This window comes from Myodes glareolus, chromosome 24 (genome assembly GCF_982192425.1).
Source record: "Myodes glareolus chromosome 24, mMyoGla1.1, whole genome shotgun sequence".
Lineage (NCBI taxonomy): Eukaryota > Metazoa > Chordata > Mammalia > Rodentia > Cricetidae > Myodes > Myodes glareolus.
In genome coordinates, this window is record NC_142049.1 from 31,818,612 (window position 1) to 31,835,872 (window position 17,261).

The 17,261-nt window shown below is 44.5% G+C and overlaps 1 protein-coding gene across 1 annotated transcript in view; it reads left to right on the plus strand.

The window, feature by feature from the left end:
- Window positions 1-11,016, plus strand: part of Fan1 (FANCD2 and FANCI associated nuclease 1) — a 33,473-nt gene extending 22,457 nt beyond the window's left edge. Inside the window, exons 10-14 of the mRNA XM_087901542.1 lie at window positions 972-1,122; window positions 6,122-6,225; window positions 6,752-6,946; window positions 7,525-7,653; window positions 9,915-11,016. Coding sequence (XP_087757668.1) covers window positions 972-1,122; window positions 6,122-6,225; window positions 6,752-6,946; window positions 7,525-7,653; window positions 9,915-10,052 — 717 coding nt within the window. The 3' untranslated portion in view covers window positions 10,053-11,016. The remainder of the gene's footprint in view (window positions 1-971; window positions 1,123-6,121; window positions 6,226-6,751; window positions 6,947-7,524; window positions 7,654-9,914) is intronic.
- Window positions 11,017-17,261: the final 6,245 nt, after the last annotated feature.

A 17,261-nucleotide genomic window follows, 5' to 3' on the forward strand; every position in this document is an offset into this window, starting at 1 on the left:
ATTTTTAGTTAAGCCCTGGCCCCATCCCCAGTGCCCCTTTGGGTGTCCTCGATTTAAACATATTTACTTAGATTCTTCTGCATGGAAGCCCCTGGGAATCCTTTCAGTACATTCTTCCTCTTGAACTCAGAATGTCCTGATTCTCATCTGGAGTGGTGATATCACCTTTGTATCCATTTCATTACATGTAGCACAGTTAATAAAAACCCAGAGACAGATATTGGGGTTCAACCTGAAAGTCAGAAAAGCAAAACAGCCAGCCACTGACTCTTGCCTCTACCTCAGTCCAAAATGGCGATCCTGTCTCCAGGAATCTCAGAATGAGACTCACTGAGAGCTGGCTCCTCCCGTTTTATACTCCTCTCTAGTTCTGGGTTTAAAGGTGTGCACCACTACCGCCCAGTTTCTATGGCAAACTAGTGTGGCTACTGGGATTAAAGGTGTGTGTCACCACTGCCTGGCCTGTAAGGCTGACCGGTGTGGCTGTTTACTCTCTCATCTTCAGGCAAGCTTTATTTATTAAAATGCAGATGAAATATCAGTGCAATTATATGCTCTCCTCTCTGATACCTCTGGGCGACCCCATATGGCCACACCAGAGCTGGGTGACAGAACTGCTGAGTAAGAACTTCAGTGTCTACCGCTTTGCCTGGTTCTCGGGGCCTTTTAGGTGCTCGTCAAAGGCTGGGACAGCACCATCCTTCTGAGTGTTCCGGGGTGGGTCACACATCCTTAGGATGTTGCAGGCAGGTTTTCAGGGGTTTCCACTGAAGCAAGGCTAATCAAGGTGTGTTTGGTTTTGTTTTTGAGACAAAGTCTCACTATGTAGGCTGGGCTGTCCTGGGACTCACTGTGTAGACCAGGCTAACCTCAAACTCTCAGAAACCCACCTGCTTCTGCCTCCTGATTGCTGGGACTAAAGGTATGCACCCATGCCCGACTTTGATGAATGCTTTTTGCCATCATTCTAGGTGACCATCACAGGCAGGCTGTGCCCTCAGCATGGAATGGGCAAGTCTGTGTTTGTCCTCGAGACTGGAGATGCCACCAACCCCACCACAGTCCTATGCTCTGTGGAGGAGCTGGCCCTGGATTACTACAGGCGCAGTGGCTTTGACCAGGGTAAGCCGAGCAGTGTTTCCTACGGCCCAGCGAGGCGGCCAGGCAGCAGTGGAAAGAGTGTTGTAGGGTGCATTGTAGTGGGTTGCTCTCCTCTGTGACCTCAGTAGAAGCCATAGCTGGGCAGAGGTGTGTGGAAAGCAATGCTGTTGTTGTTGTGGGTCCCCTTGCTGTTTTGACAGTGTGGCTCTCCGCTGGCTCTGAGGTCGGTGCTCCGGTAGGGTGGTTGGAATAAGGAGGCTGTTTCTGCTACCAGAGGCTGGTAGTGGGTAGAAATGACGAGAAAGAACAAAGGATTGCCCTGAAAGAGACTGTCTGGCGGTGACACTGTCCTTGAGGCCTGGGGCCAGTGCGGACGGTTGAGGTTAGTAGACACACAGTGAGGTCCCCGGTGTGAGGAGCCGGAAAGACACACTCAGAGGTCATGAGGAAGAGCAGCGATTTTGAGTTCCTTCTGAAATAAGCTCCACACCAGACCTGAGGGAGGCCCTGTGTCACACTGGGACCTTGTTCCATCTTCACTTTCAGAGACTGGGGCTCTTCCTCCCCCACCCCCCGCCCCCGCCTTTGGCAGAGAGACCTCCAAGTGAATCTGTAGCACCATTAGTGGAGGCGAAGTCAGGGAGAGAACACAGCAGTGCTTCTCTCTGAGCCCCTCCTCTCTGCAGCCCTCCAGATGCTCCCATTCCCTTTTTCCTGGAGGGCGGTGTGCGAATACTTGTCGGAGGTGTGGTCCAGCAGAAGGCAGACAATCCTTGTGCATCTGTGAGACTTCCTTCCTTGAGCTGCTGATCCAATACTTTAAACTAGAAATTCAGTGGGACCAAGGGTCAGGGTTGCCGCAGGTGTTTGGGATTTTTGTGGGTTTCCTTCATAGGCCACCTTCTGAAATGCTTACAGCCTACAGGAAAGGAATTCTAGCTTCTCAGAGCACAGGTCTCAGAGCTAGGAGCCGCTGCAGGGTAGGAAGAGGATGCTGAAGGGCTATGCTAGTCTGCTCATTGGATACGAATGTCCAGTGGGAAACTACGGTACCATGTTAACCAACATAGAATTGAGATTTCATAAATGTGATGACCACGGCAGAAGCTGCACACCTACCACAACAGCCTGGACCCTGAGTCCTGTGGCTGCACTTGCTCTCACAGTCTCTCCTCCTTCTGCTTCCTCACTGGAGAGTGAGGCGACCTGACCTGTGGTTGCCCTTCCACCTATCCTGCTATGCTGCCCTTAGGGTACTGGGGTATTTCAGGATGTGACACATCCAAACAGTAGGTCTGCCCCTTGAGGGGTGGCACTTCGCCCTAGTGAATGTGTTTATGTGCCCAGTGGGGTGAGTGGAGGGTGTTTACATTTGACGGATAAGTTCCGTATTTGGGAACTGAAAATGACCGTTTGAGAAAAACACATGTATGAGTGTAAAACATGCTGGTTGCCCCTCCAAGTTCCTGACTTGGTTATTCCAGGGCCTTCTGCGATGGGCAGTCGGGTGGTTGAGGGGTTGGTGTATAGGAGGCTCTAGCAGGGCCCACTGACAACCATGGTGCCTCCCAGCAATTGGGTGGGTAGTGAGACCACACGTGTCATGGTGGGACCCACATGGGCACAGGGCCGAATGTGCAGTCCCCGAATGGCAGCTGCTCTGGCTGTTCTCTTGCCAGGGAATCGTGTAATGCAAGTCAAGTAATTAGGTAATTTTATATATTATACATCCAAAGATTTTATCCCTAACATCACTGCAAGCATTTTTTTCTTTTAAATCTACCATGCTGCTTTTAAAACTTAATTTTTAAAACTGATTTATTTGGATGCTCACCTTCCTGGACCTGGAGGGAGGGGGCGAGCAGGAGGGTATTGGGAGGAGGGGAGGAAGTGGAAAGAGTGTTTTCGGATACTTGAATAAACAAGTCTAACAGAAAAAAAAATCGCACATATACCATACATACATACAGTGTAGAATACTGAAATAAACATATCTACCAACTCAAGTGTTTACCATTTCTTTATGGCAGAAACATTCTGAGTTGTTTCTCTCCTGTGTAAAAATATTCAGGATGTAGCCACTTTCCTACTTTTTCCTAGAGATATGTAGATGGAAGTTGCGCTTTTCTTTCCCAGCTGCCCAGACCTGAATAATCACACAGAAACCGTATTAATTACAACACTCTTTGGTCAATGGCTCAGGCATATTCCTAGCTAGCTCTTGTATCTTAAATTAACCCATTTCTAATAATCTATGTATTGCCATGAAGCTGTGACTTACCGGTAATGTTCTGGCACCTTCTAGTTTTTCTAAAAGTCTTGCCCTGTAGCTGGGAAAGCATCATCGACTAATTTCTTTGTCAGTTGGCAGTTCCTTGAGTATATTTGCCAACACCTGCTTCTCTCCCCCTTTTAGTCTTCCTTCACAACTGGTCTCAGTGAGTGCCCTGTGAGTGATGCGTTAGCTACAGCTCAGAGAAAAGTGGAGGCCTGAACACTTTCCTTCTAGTGGAACAAAATCAAATGTCCATCCCAGATCACGTTGTGAGATGTAATAAGTAGACAGCACTAGCCGATCCCAGAGGAAGAATTCCAGAGCAAGCTCCATGCCTGGTGTCAGACAAGGAACAAGGTGGGCCAGTTCGCTTGGATGGTCCCCAGGGCTTGCTCTATCTTCTTTTATTTTTTTGAGACATGCTGCCCCTGTGTATCCCTGGCCGGCCTAGAACTCACTATGTAGATCAGACTGAGCAATGGGATGAAAGGCGTGTGTCTCCGCACCTGGCTATTTTTTCTTTTTATGAAATAGTTTGTCAGGGACGATGCTGATCCCAGTGCTGTGGGAAGGTGGACAAGTGTCTGCTGGCTCCACAAACCTGCTCAGCCTCTTCCATCGAATTCTCTCCCCCTGAATCGCAGCAGATCCCACACATTCACTCATGGCCCGTGCTGTGTGACTGTCGTGGCCCTCTCCTGGAGATACCCAAGTTCTGTCCCCATATTCAGGTAGACCTCTCCCTGTGCCCATGCTGTAGGGTTACTAGTGAGAAACGGCTCCAATACCATGAGGAGGTGGTGGTGTGTGGGTCTTGGTGAGCTGGGCTGTGCAGACAGGGTTTACGGCATGGTGTTTCTTCCTGCTGAGAGTTGGCATGACCCTCCTCATCTCTTCTGCTCACAGGGAGGGGTCGACATGACTCACCTCATCTCTCCCGCTCACAGGGAGGGGCCATGCTCTAGGGAAGAAGTGCTGAAGACTGGACAATCCAGCGAGCCCGAAAGGCTTAGAAATCAAAGAACAGGATGGAAATTCCAGGCCCTAGATGATGTCGCAGGAGACATGTAAACTGCCTCGTTTAGTGGCTAGAGGAAAATCAGTTATGAATGAAACACGGAAAAATGCTTCCAATTAATCCAGGAGCCTGAGAAGCAGTAGGCAGGTCTTTTTCCAGAACATTCAGGATTTCTGTATAAGACGTTTTAAATTTACATTACACTCTAATATATTAGAAGATAGATGTGGCCACAGTGAGCCAATTTCCTACCGGGCTTCATTCTAGAGGGGATTTGTGTTGAGGTAACTTCAGACCCTCCAGGGTAAGCTCTTTCTGAATAACGCAGGAAGATTATACCAAGAATGACCGCGGTGAGAGCTGGGAGCGTAGCCGAGGTCGGGAATGATTCTGACCTCTGTCGGTGACCGAGTGATATTCACAGGGTGACAGGAACCTGGAGGTTAGGCCCAGCATTCTTCCCAGCAGGTCAGAGCCTGGATCCCCGTAGCTGGAGGACTTGCCTCAGCCAGCTGGAGCAAGCTGTGTTCCCTCTGTCCTTTTGTATCGCGGAAACAGGCCAGAGGGTCAGGAGCCGGAACTGAGGGGGAACAGGAACAGCCCAGCACAGCTCCGGAGCTCAGGGTAGAGGAGCATGGCCATTGGATGCAGCCACCGCCTCCCTTCCATCTCCCTCCCCCTCCCCCGTGCAGCCAGTGAGCAGGAAGGCAGGCTCCTGAACACCTCACCCTGCCGCCTCCCCTGACTCTCTATGAGCTTTATTGCCAGTGTGAACATGACAGGAAGGCAGAGAAATGGCCACCTAGCTGCCTTTCTTGGTTGGGGTGTGTGGCTGTGCAGACACCCGGCTTGGAGAGAGGAGCTAGGTGAGTCAGGACTCAGAGAGATACAGGTCTGGAGTCTATGCCAAGACATTCATTGCTCTCCAGACCCTGCTGCTGACTTGCGGTGACCCTAGGACCCAACCGTTCCCTGAGGTTGTCTCCCAGGGAGTGTGTGTTCAGCACGAGGACGGCATTGGAACCAGGTGGTCTTTCCAGCGGGCAGTTTCTGAGAACCTTGCATATCAGGAACACCGAGTTAACCTCATCCGGCCAAAGCGGCTTAACGGATGAGTGGCCCAAGTGAATGGAAAGAGTACGGGGGAGTCTGAGGGTGCCCCAAATGCCTGGCCTCCTATTGTCAGTCCTGTTGGGAAAACAGTTCTTGTAGATTGCCAAGGGCCTGAGCCAGAGCCAACTTGTGAATTTTGCACCCAGCCTAGTTTGCCCACTACTTTAGAGGGAGGGAACCTGCTTTGTTAAAGAAAGCCTGACCCTCTAGCTGTCCGCCAATATTGAGAGCCGCTGCTTTGTGACTTTCCAGTCTTGTGAAGTTTTCTCCTTCAATGAAGCTTCTGTATGCAAGGAGTATAGTGTGAAGAATGAATTAGAAATAGCATGAAAATAGCATGTTCTTCAGAATCAACCATGTATCAATTATTTTCCTAAAAAAGAATTCACATTCGGTCACTATGATAGCCCTTTTTTGTTTTTGTTTTGGGTTTTTGAGACTGGTTTCTTTGTGTAGCCCTGGCTGTCCTGGAACTCATCATGTAGACCTAGCCGCCTGCCTCTGCCTCCCAAGTGCTGGGATTAAAGGTGTGCGCCACCATGCCCAGCCATCATGATATTCTTGAACAAGCAGATAAAACGAGTCTTCTTCCCCCTTGTGTGACATTGTTGTAGGGATTCATGGGGAAGGATCCACCTTCAGCACCCTGTGTGGCCTCCTGCTGTGGGATGTCATCTTCATGGACGGGATACCAGATGTCTTCAGAAACGCCTATCAGGTAACCCGCTAACACCACCCATGCCACCGGGGCCTCTCCTGTGCATACGTACATGCTTGTGCTTCACGCCCACCCTGGCACCAGGGTCTGAAGCCAGCAGCAACCTGGTTTCCTGGTGACTTTGGGATCGACCTGCAGGGGCACTAATTGCATGGGAAAGGACCTTTTGTTTTTAAAGAGGAACTGGTAGCTTTTAACCCCAAGCCAAGTGTCCCTTCAACATTACGTTTTGAACTTTGAGTACCCAGCACCCTCAGCCAAGCGCCTGTCCCGGCAGCACCCAGCGAAGGGCTCACATGCAGTCCACTCGCACCAGCTGGAGCTCTACCAGTTCAATTTAAATGATCACTAAAGACCCGGGATGAGAACCTACAAGATTACACGTATCTGATATTTTCACTCATTTCTTCTGAAGAAAACACTGTGCCAGCCAGTTGGCTAACTTCCAGATCCGTAGGACTTGTGCATCCCTGTCTGAGTGTCCTTCTCAGGCACGTTAGGAAGGTTTCTTTTCTCTTCCACACAGGCATCCCCACTGGATTTGTGCACAGACAGCTTCTTCTCGAGCAGGAAGCAGGCCCTGGAAGCCAGACTGCAGCTGATCCACAATGCCCCTGCTGCGAGCCTGCGGGCTTTGGTGACAGAGGCATGGCAGGCCCAGCAAGGCAGAGTGGCTGCCCTGGTCAGCTGGGACCGCTTCACTTCCCTTCAGCAAGCTCAGGTAGTACTCTGCCTGCAGTCTGGTCAGTCATCCCTCCACAGTACTACAGTACTGGCTGCATTTTGGCAATTACATCAAAATGCACAGAGGTGTGTGTGTGTGTGTGTGTGTGTGTGTGTGTGTGTGTGTGTGTTGATACTCAGTCCCCCAAGTGCAGAGGTCACTGTCAGTGATAGACACGTGGGGACATTCAGAAACCTCCAGTTTGATGCCTTTCCCACGTCCTTTCTGACTTGTGGCCTAAACAGGGAAGAGGGCAACCTCTGTGCCCTGTAGCTGTTGACCTCTGTAAGGAGCGAGGACTCCTCCCTCTTCATCAGATATACACAGGATGTCCACACCAGGCAGAGATTGGTAACTGACCACGAAGAGCTCTTTGCCAGAGCTTATCTGGGGTTTTGCCAGCCACTCTGGAGTCTGGTCTGTGCGGCAGAGCCACCTCTGATGTTCCTGGGGCCCATGTTTGTTGAATTGTACTGGTGTACTCTGATGGCCACTCAGGCCCATTTTGGGGTCTCGGTCCTGAAGGTGGGTAACTCTTCTTCTTTTTTTTTTTTTTTTTTTTTTTTTTTGTTTAGGATCTTGTCTCCTGCCTTGGGGGTCCTGTTCTCAGTGGTGTGTGCAGGCGTCTGGCTGCTGACTTTCGTCACTGCCGAGGGGGCCTCCCTGACTTGGTGGTGTGGAATTCTCAGAGCCATCACTACAAGGTCAGTAGAGAAGGCCGTGTGTGATTTTATCAGTGACTGTGTCAGAGTCCATGTGCTAGGCATTTTCTTCATGGCTGTTGGAAGGATTGAATTCCATTCCTGGTCACTAGGCTGGAGGTGGGGCTTCTCAGAGACTCCTAACTGGAGTGCAATGAGACAGGCAGTCCCATGCTGCCCCACCATGAGGGTGATAGTCCACTAGTACCTACATCCTATTTCTAGAACAGGTCACCAGCTGCAGGACGCTGAGAGGCAGGGCTTCATACAGTGTGTGGACCCAGGCAGGAGTCCACAACAAACCACATTCCCCGGGCCTGTTCCTGTCTGTTGCCATCGCTGGCTGGTTCTGTCTCGTACACACCACACACTGCACTGTCTCTCCTGTACTTGCCCCTTCTTCCCCTTCTTCTCTCCCCCTTTTTCTGATTCCTATTCTAGTCTGTGATTTATCTTTTTATTTCCTTAGTATCTTTTGATGATCAGAAATTTTAAATTTGGATCAAATTGAGGTGTTCTGTAATGGACTATGCCTTTGGTATCAGATATCAGAATTACTTCCATAACCTGAAGCCATGGAGAGGTTCTCTTGTGTTCTGCTCTAGAAGCTCTGTTTACATTTTATTTTTATTTTGTGATCTCCTTAGATACTTCTCTATCTGCTGTGGGATTGAAATAACTTCTGCTGGGCAGGTGACTGTTGAACTCCATTTGTGCTGTCTCTGAGGAGAATATTTTTGTTTATTATCTATAGAACTCCAAGCCTATTGAGTAAAGGACTGAATTTAATTCTTCAGTCTGGGCTTCTGTTTCTCCCTTAGTTTATGTCTTTGAAAGGTTACCTGACTTCCTGGCTCCTTTAGAACAGAAATGTTCGCCCATTCCCACGTCTGCCAACTGTATAGGTTTGGGCACACAGTCTCCATGAGCACCAACAAATTACCCACACTGGCTTTTTTTCTGGTATCAGCAGAATCTAGCACCATTATCTTGAAAGAATGGCCTTCGCCTTGTCCAAGTCCACTTCTTACTCTCATTTATATGAGCTTCTGGGTCAGAGGTGAGCTGCCTGTGACTGGCAAGCCTGGCTTAGGAGAAGAGGCTTGCTTTCAGGGGTCCTTCAGGAGCAGATAGCCGGTTCCCTGTGGTACCCAGAATAAGATGGGTATTCTATATCCTGAATCTTCCTGGAGCACTCAGTGCCCATCAGTTGCACTGCTGCCTCACATAGCCTAGAGATCCATATCCCTACCCCACTCCAGGCACTAGGATAGTGAGTGTGGACCACCATGCTATACTTTCTTAGTGAGCTCTGGGGATCAAAATCATATTGTTTGGACCTCAGCACTCAGGAGGAAGCAGACTGCTCTCTGTGGATTTAAGGCTAGCCTTAAATTTTGAGTTCTAGAGCAGCTAAGCCTATATAGAGGAATCCTGTTTCAACCCCCCCCCCAGGGAAACAGACGTGTGCTGTGCGCGCACATATACACATTTTCTGCACGTCACTGGATTGTTTTGATTGCTGTCTCCTAACTTAGCAGTGAACAATAGGTGACCCAACTCCTGCCTTCCTGCACCTGATACATAATAAACACTTTAGGGACCAGCGAGATGGCTAAAGGCACTTGCTACCAACCTTGACAACGTGAATCAAGTCCCCAGACCAACCCCTGCAAGTTGTCCTCTGAGAACACCTCCTCCCTCAATCTTTTAAAAACATGGAAAAAAGGAACAGTTCGATCTTACAATAAACACTTGAAGGAGTGCCTGGGAAGATCCTCCTGAGAGGTAGAGCTCCGTGAAATGAGTTTACGCAGACCTTTGAGACCTAGGAACCCGCACATGTGATGAACAGATAGGTGTGTCCTAAGCAAATGCCATGTGAGGTCTTGGGTTGGGGTGAGATTGGTATGAATGAAGCCTTTGGGATGATTGGCAGATCCTACTTTTCTGCATCACAATATGAAGCTTTGGTTCAAGTGCAAATGTAACAGATTGAGGGATTGAAATAGGGACCAGCAACCCAGTGCACTCTTTAAAACCGTTTCTGTTGCTACTGACTAAGTGAACCGATTCTCCAGAACTGTGTAGTTCCCACAGAACAATTTCTCCCAGGCTCTCCCAGCTGCGTATCTCTTGTTGTAAGTATGTACCATGGTGTAGACCGACCCATCTACACAGGTGGCACTTTAAGTGACTGTAGTTCGTTTGGGTCCTTCTCCATTTCAGTAAGATGTTGATAAGTTTGGAAACTTCTCTTCCAGCTGGTGGAGGTTAAAGGCCCCAGTGATCGGCTTTCATGTAAGCAGATGATCTGGCTGGATGAGCTACAGAAGCTGGGGGCAGAAGTGGAAGTCTGCCACGTGGTTGCAGTTGGTGCTAAGAGCAAAGGTCTTGGCTGAAGGGTGTCGCATTGGGGATATCTGGCCATCCACTGGGACAAGATCTTCAAGAGGATAAAGCTGTTGGCGCTGTTCCCACTTTGATTTGTCTGGCACCTGAGATCAGAATGTACAATGAGATCCTTGTATAGGATCTGTGTGTCACAAAGCTTGCCGTCCGCTGGGAAACACTGGATCCACAGTGGGTGCACTGTAGGAGCTGCAAGCTCACGTATTATTAGGGCTAAAAAAAAGTCAGAGAAAAAAAATGAACATGATGAACCTTTGAGTTTTTTTGGGTTTTTTTTTTTGATTTTTTTTTTTAACACAAGTATTATTTCTCCACTGAAATACACTGGAAATGGAGATTCTTGAATGTGGGTTTGTCTCATGATTACCCAAGAAGGCCAGAAACCATAGAAATTCTGATTTCCTTAGGGCAGGAAAAGCAACCAGAAATAAATTCTTTATTTCGAAGAGGAGGAATCCGGAGAATTTCAGTCGTGGTGTCATGATGTGTGTCAAGCTTTAAGCTTTTGGATTATGTGTAAGAAAAAAACGTGTGCCAAGATGTTAGGGAAAACAGTGCTCTCCTCGATTACTCCCACTTTGTCAAAAGTTGGTCTAGAACCTCATTCTGCTCCCACAGTTGACTACAAGATGGATCACATCATCAAGGCAACAGACATACCCGATGTGGGTGTCCTTCTATGTGTTGAGAATATGTGTTGCTTTTATTGGTTGATGAATAAAGCTCTTTTGGCCTATGGCAGGGCAGAATATAGCTAGGCAGGAAAGCCAAACTGAATACAGGGAGATAGAAGGGAGACGTCAGCAGCCACTAGAGGAATAAGATACCAGATCATTACCAGTAAGCCACGGGGCAAGTGACGATACACAGATTATTAGAAATGGGTTGGTTTATACGTAAGAGCTAGCCAGTAAGAAGCCTGAGCCATCGGCAAAAGAATTATAATTACTATAAGCCTCTGAGTGTTTATTTGGGAGCTGGTGGGCAGGAGAGAAACCTCCAGTTACACATAACCCACTCCTGAAAAGGAAGTTAGCTGTCTACTGCCTCTTCCTTGTACTTTACCACGCTGAGCCCCAAAACTGACAGTGAGACCCATGCTCTGCTGCCCATTTGCCAAAGGACTGCTTACCAGCTCATTCATTTATTCATGAACTGACTGGCTACTGCATGCCAGGTATAGTAGTTTCAAAGCCAGAAAGGTAATACCATATGAGTCTGACTCCTGTGGTCACTAAGCAGTTTGGGGGAGGAGGAAAGTATGGAAATAATCACTTAACAATACAGTAGCTGGTAATAGTTACTGGCGAATGGAGAAGACCGGACAGAGGGGGCTTTAGACAACAAAAATGTTCCTGCTATTCAAAGTGCATTATAAAGCTGGGAATGGTGGCTCACACTTGTAATCCCAGCACTTGGGAGGCCAAGGCAGGAGGATTACCTTGAATTTAAGGTCAGACCTCCGCTAGAATCTTACTTTCTCTCCTGTGGAACAATCAGATTAATAAACACACAGATGTGAAGTGTTAGGAGGGCAAAGAGAGGGTTCAGGATAGGAAGATGTTTGCTGCCAAGCCTGATCTGAATTTGAAGCCTAAGACCCACGGAGGAGGAGGAAAGACCTCCAAAAATTGTCCTCTGAATGTCACCCATGTGCCATGGTATACACATGCTCATATACATGTGAAAATGGGTAACAAATATAAAAACCAACAGCTCTGTGGACTTTGCTTAAGTTTGTATGCTGCAGGCATTAGAATAATTCTATCGGAAGGAATGGTGGGAACAACCAAGATTTTAAAGAATGCATCCTGATCCTCAAAGCTGATTGGGTGACAACACACACAACCAAAACCAAATCCTTTATTTAAGGGAAGAAGGATCCAGAGTATTCTAGTTGAGGTGTCAGAAGTACTGTTTCGACAGCAAATGTAGATCAAAAACTGATATTGCTTTTTCTAACTGCTTACAAGCTCCATCACCTCAAGATTCCCAAATAATAATATCAAACCAGATAGTTCTATAGCTCCTACTGACTTCCAGGCATGTTTCTAAGGTTCTAACCATTTCATAATCATATTGTGGAGCCTCATAACTCCAATTTTTGAAGTGAGTACTGTGTGTGTGTGAGAGACGGTTGCTCCCAGGACTTCATGCATACTAGAAAAGTACTCTACCAAGAAGCTATAGTCCCAGCCTAACAAGGTGTACTGTTCCTGCCCACACTTTACAGTATGAGATGGGTGCTAAATAATGTTCCCAGGGAGAATCACAACAGTAGTGAATCCCAAGTTCTAAGTTAGGCATTGTGGCTCTTGATACAGCAATATGCAAATGTACAGTAATGAAACTTCAATGTGCAGAAAGAAAAAATTGAAAGTGAGAAAAATTTGAGTATTTCTTGTACATTTAACATAATGGGCTACTATTATTCTGACTTGAAAAAAATAAGGCAATACTATCGTTTACAACATCATGGATAAACCTGAAGAACATTAGGTTAAATTAAATATACAAGAAATGAAAATAAGAGGTCCCACTTATTAATTGTTGATCTTAGTGCCTGTATTAACAGTGTTCTTTCTGTTCAGAAAGTCTTTTCCTGTGCCAATGAGTTCAATTTTCTCTTCTATCAGGTTTGGTGTATCTGGTTTTAGGTTGAGGTCTTTGATCCACTTGCTGTTGAGTTTTGTGGGGGGCATTAAGTGTGGATCTGTTTGGATTCCTCTACATGCAGCCATCCAAGTGGAACAGCGTCATTTGTGGAAGAGGCTGTCTTCTTTCCAGTGTGCATTTCTGTTTTCCTTATCAAAAATCACGTATCTCTAGGTGTATGGATTTAGGTCTGGGTCTTCAGTTCAGTTCCATTGGTCAGCGTGTCTGTTTTCTACTAATATCATGCTGTTTTTATTGTTCTAGCTCTGCAGTACAATTTGAGGTTGGAGATGATACCACCAGCAATTCTCTTTTTCCAGGATTGTTTTAGCTATCCTGGTTTGTTGTTGTTTTGTTTGTATGTGTGTGTGTGTTTCTATGAGGCTGAAAACTGTCATTTCAAGATCTGTGAAGGAATTGTGTTGGAATCTTGATTGCGTTGGGGATTGCATTGTATTTGTAGATAGTTTTTGATAGGATGGCCATTTATACTATATCAATCCTATTGATCCATGAGCATGGTAGATCTTTTCAACTTCTTATATCTTCAGTTTCTCTTTTGAATATCTTAAACTTTTTATCATACAAGTCTTTCACTTGCTTGGTTAGAGTTACCACAGGTGTTTTATATTATTTGAGGCTATTGTGTAAAGTGTTGTTCTGTGATTGCTATTTGTATATAGGAGGGCTACTGATTTAATTTTCTATCCAGCTACTTTGTGGAAAGTGTTTTTCAGCTGTAGGAGTTTCCTGGTGGAATTTTTAGGGTTATCATCTGCAAATAGAGAATCTTTGACTTCTTTTCAATTTGCACACCCTTGCTCTAGCTAATACTTCAAGTATTATATTGAATAGGTATGGAGAGAGTGAACAACTTTGTCTCCCTTATGATTTTAGTGGAATTACTTGTAGTTTCTCTCCATTGAAGTTGATGTTGGCTATGGGCTTGTTTTAAACTGCCTTCATTATGTTGAAGTATATTGCTTGTATCCCTAATCTCTCCAGTACCTGTATCATGAAGGGTGTTGGATTTTTTTTCAAAGGTCTTTACTGCATCTAATGAGTTCATGTGGTTTTTGTCTTTCAATTTGTTTATATGGTGGATTAAATTGATCAATTTATGTTGAGCCATTTCTGCATCTTTAGGATGAAATCTTGATTGTGGTGGGTGATCTTTTTTACACGTTCTTGGATTCAGTTTGAAAGAATTTTATTAAAAAGTTTTGCATCTATGTTTATAAGAAAAATTGGTTTTTAATTCTAAGTTTTTATATGGTTTTGGTATCAGGGTAACTGTGGCCTCATGAATGTTCCTTCTGTTTTTATTCTGTGGAGTAATTTGAGGAGTATTGATATTAACTCTTCTTTGAAAGAATTCTGGTAGAATTCTTTGCTAAAGCCATGTGGCCCTGGACTTTTTTTTTTTTTGCTTCTTTATTTATTTGTTTGTTTGTTTGTTTTGTGAAACTTAATGACTGCTACTATTTCACTAAAGGCTACAGGTCTATTTAAATTGTTTATCTGTTCTTGATTTAACTTTGGTAAGTAGTACCTACTGAGAAAATTATAATTTATTTTAGATTTTCCAATTTGGTAGAGTACAGGTTTTTAAAGTATGCCCTTATGAATATCTTAGTCATGGTTTCTATTGCTGTGAAGGAACACCATGAGCATGACAACTCTAATAAAGGAAAACATTTAATTGGGCTGGCTTACCTTTTCAGAGGTTTAGTCCATTATCATCATGGTGGGACTTGGTGGCATACAGGCAGACATGGTGCTGGAGGAGATGACAGTTCTACATCTTGGTCCATCGGCAGCAAAAGGACTCTGAGTTTCACACTGGGCATAGCTAGAACACAGAAGACCTCAAAACCCACCTCCACAGTGCCATATTTCCTTCAACAAGGCCACCCCTCCTAATAGTGCCACTCCTTATGGGCCAAGCACTCTAAACACATAAGTCTATGGGGCCATACTTATTCAAACCATCACAATGAGTCTTTGAATTTCCTGAGTATCTGCTGTTAAGTCCCTCTTTTCGTTTCTGATTTTGTTAATTTGGATGTGCTTTCTTGGCCTTTTCGTTAATTTGGGTAAAGGTTTGCCTATTTTGTTGATTTTTTTTTTTTGGCAAAGAACCAAGTTTCACTGATTATTTGTATTGTTCTCTATTTCTATTTTGTTGATTTCAGCCCTCAGTTTGATGATTTCATGCCATCTACTCCTCGTGGGTGTCTGATTCTAATTTTGCTCTAGAGCTTCAGGTGTGCTGATAAATTACTTGTATCGATTTTTGTGTGTGTGTGTGTAGGCACTTAGTGCTATGAACTTGCCTCTTAGAACTGACTTCATTTTGTCCCATAAGTTTGAGTATTTTGTGTATTCATTTCCATTTTATTCTAGAAAACCTTTCTTAATTTCTGTCTTGACTCATTTTTCATTCAGTAGTGAGTTGTTTACTTTCCATAAGTTGGTAAAATTTTTTTTAAAAAGATGTATTATATATTTAGGGTTCTGTTTGCATGTATGCCTGCAAACTAGAAGAGGGCACCAGATCTCATTATAGATAGTTGTGAGAGCCACCATGTGGTTGCTGGGAATTGAACACAGGCCCTCTGGAGAGCAGCCAATGCTTTTAATCACTGAGCCATCTCTCTAGCCCAAGTTTATAAACTTTTTGTTATTGATAACCAGCTTAAATCTGTGGTGGTCAGATAGAATGCAGGGTGTTATTTCAATTTTCTTTTATTTGTTGAGACTTGCATTATGTTCAAGTATGTGGTCAATTTTGGAGAAAGTTCTATGAGTGCTGAGAAGGTATATCCTGTGTTTTGGGTGAAATATTTTGTAAATATGTTAGGTCCATTTGATTTTTACCTCCACCATTTCTCTGTTTAGTTTTTGTCTGGATGACCTGTTTATTGGAAAGAGTGAGGTACTGAAATCTTCCACTATCAATGTGTGAGAATCAACATATGATTTAAGCTATAGTATTGTTTCTTTTATAAATTAAACTTGGGTGCTGTTGTGTTTGGTACATAGATGTTAAGGATTGCAGTGTCCTCTTGGTAGGCATTTCCTCTGATGACTATGAAGTGTCTTTCCCTATTTCTTCTGATTAGTTTTAAAATCTATTTTGTCAGATAGTAAAATGGCTATGCTAGTTTCCTTTCTTGGGTCTATGTGCTTGGAATATCTTTTTCCATTCTTTGACCCTGGGATGATATCTGTCCTTGATATTAAGATGTTTCTTGACTGCAACAGAATGTTTCTGCCTCCGTCACCAGTCTTTTTATTGATGTTGCGAGATATCAATGAGCAATGTTTGCTGATTCCTGTTATTTTGTTGGTGTTGTGTGATGTGTGTGTATATGTGTGTTTCACCTCTTTTGATTTTCTGGTATGGGATTACTTATTCCTTGTGTTTTCCTGTGTGTAGTTAAACTCTTTATATTGGATTTTTCCTTCTAGGACTTTGTAGGACTGAATTTGTAGATAGATATTTCTTAAATTTGGTTTTATCATGGAATGTCTTATTTTCTCCATCTATTGGAGACTGAAAGTTTTGATGGGTATAGTAGCCTGGGTTGTCATCTGTGGTCTATTTATTAAGAGTTTGTAGAATATCTGTCTGGGATCTCCTGGCTTCTAGAGTCACGTATTATTCTAATAGGTCTGATGTTACATGTTACTTGATCTTTTTCCCTTTTAGCTTTTAATATTCTTTTTTTTATTCTGTACATCTAGTGTTTTGATTATTATGTGCCAAGGAGAATTTTCTAGTCCAGTCCATTTGGTGTTCTGTATTCTTCTTGTACCTTGATAGTCATCTCTTTCATTAGTTTGGGAAAACTTTATGATTTTGTCTGTGTCTTTGACCTGTTTCTTCCCCTTATTCTATTCCTAGATTTGAAATCTATTCATAGATTTGGTCTTTTCGTAGTGTCCCAGATTTCCTGGGTGTTTTGCACCAGGATTTTTTTCAGACTTAACACTTTCTTTGACCAAGGTATCCATTTCTTTTATGATGGTTTCAATGCCTTAGACTCTCTCTTCCAGCCCTTGTCTTCTGTTGGTGAGGTTTCTCTGAGGTTCCTGTTTGAGTTCTTGAATTTTTCATTTCCAGATTTCTCTCAGTTTGGATTTTCTTTATTAATTCTATTTCAATGCTTATGTATTGGATGGTTTTTATTTCCTTACATTGTATTTTCATATAGATTTCTTTAAGGGTCTTATTCCTCTTTAAGAACCTCTATCATATTCATAAAGCCTGTTTTAAGATCTTTGTTTTTCAGCTATGTTAAAATTCTCAGGTAGGATTTCTGGGCTCTAGAAAAGACATACTGTCCTGGCTGTTGCTGTGTTTTTATGCTGGTGTCTCAGCAGCTGAGTTTGCGATGACCGTAAATATAGGTGTTGATATCTGGTCTTGTCTTTGTTGAGTCGGTGTTTTGTCCCTTGGTTTCTGTTACCCTCTGTGGTTCTCAGGATAGTGTGGTGACTGTGTGCTTCCTGGTAGGGACTTCTGTGATTCTGTTTGG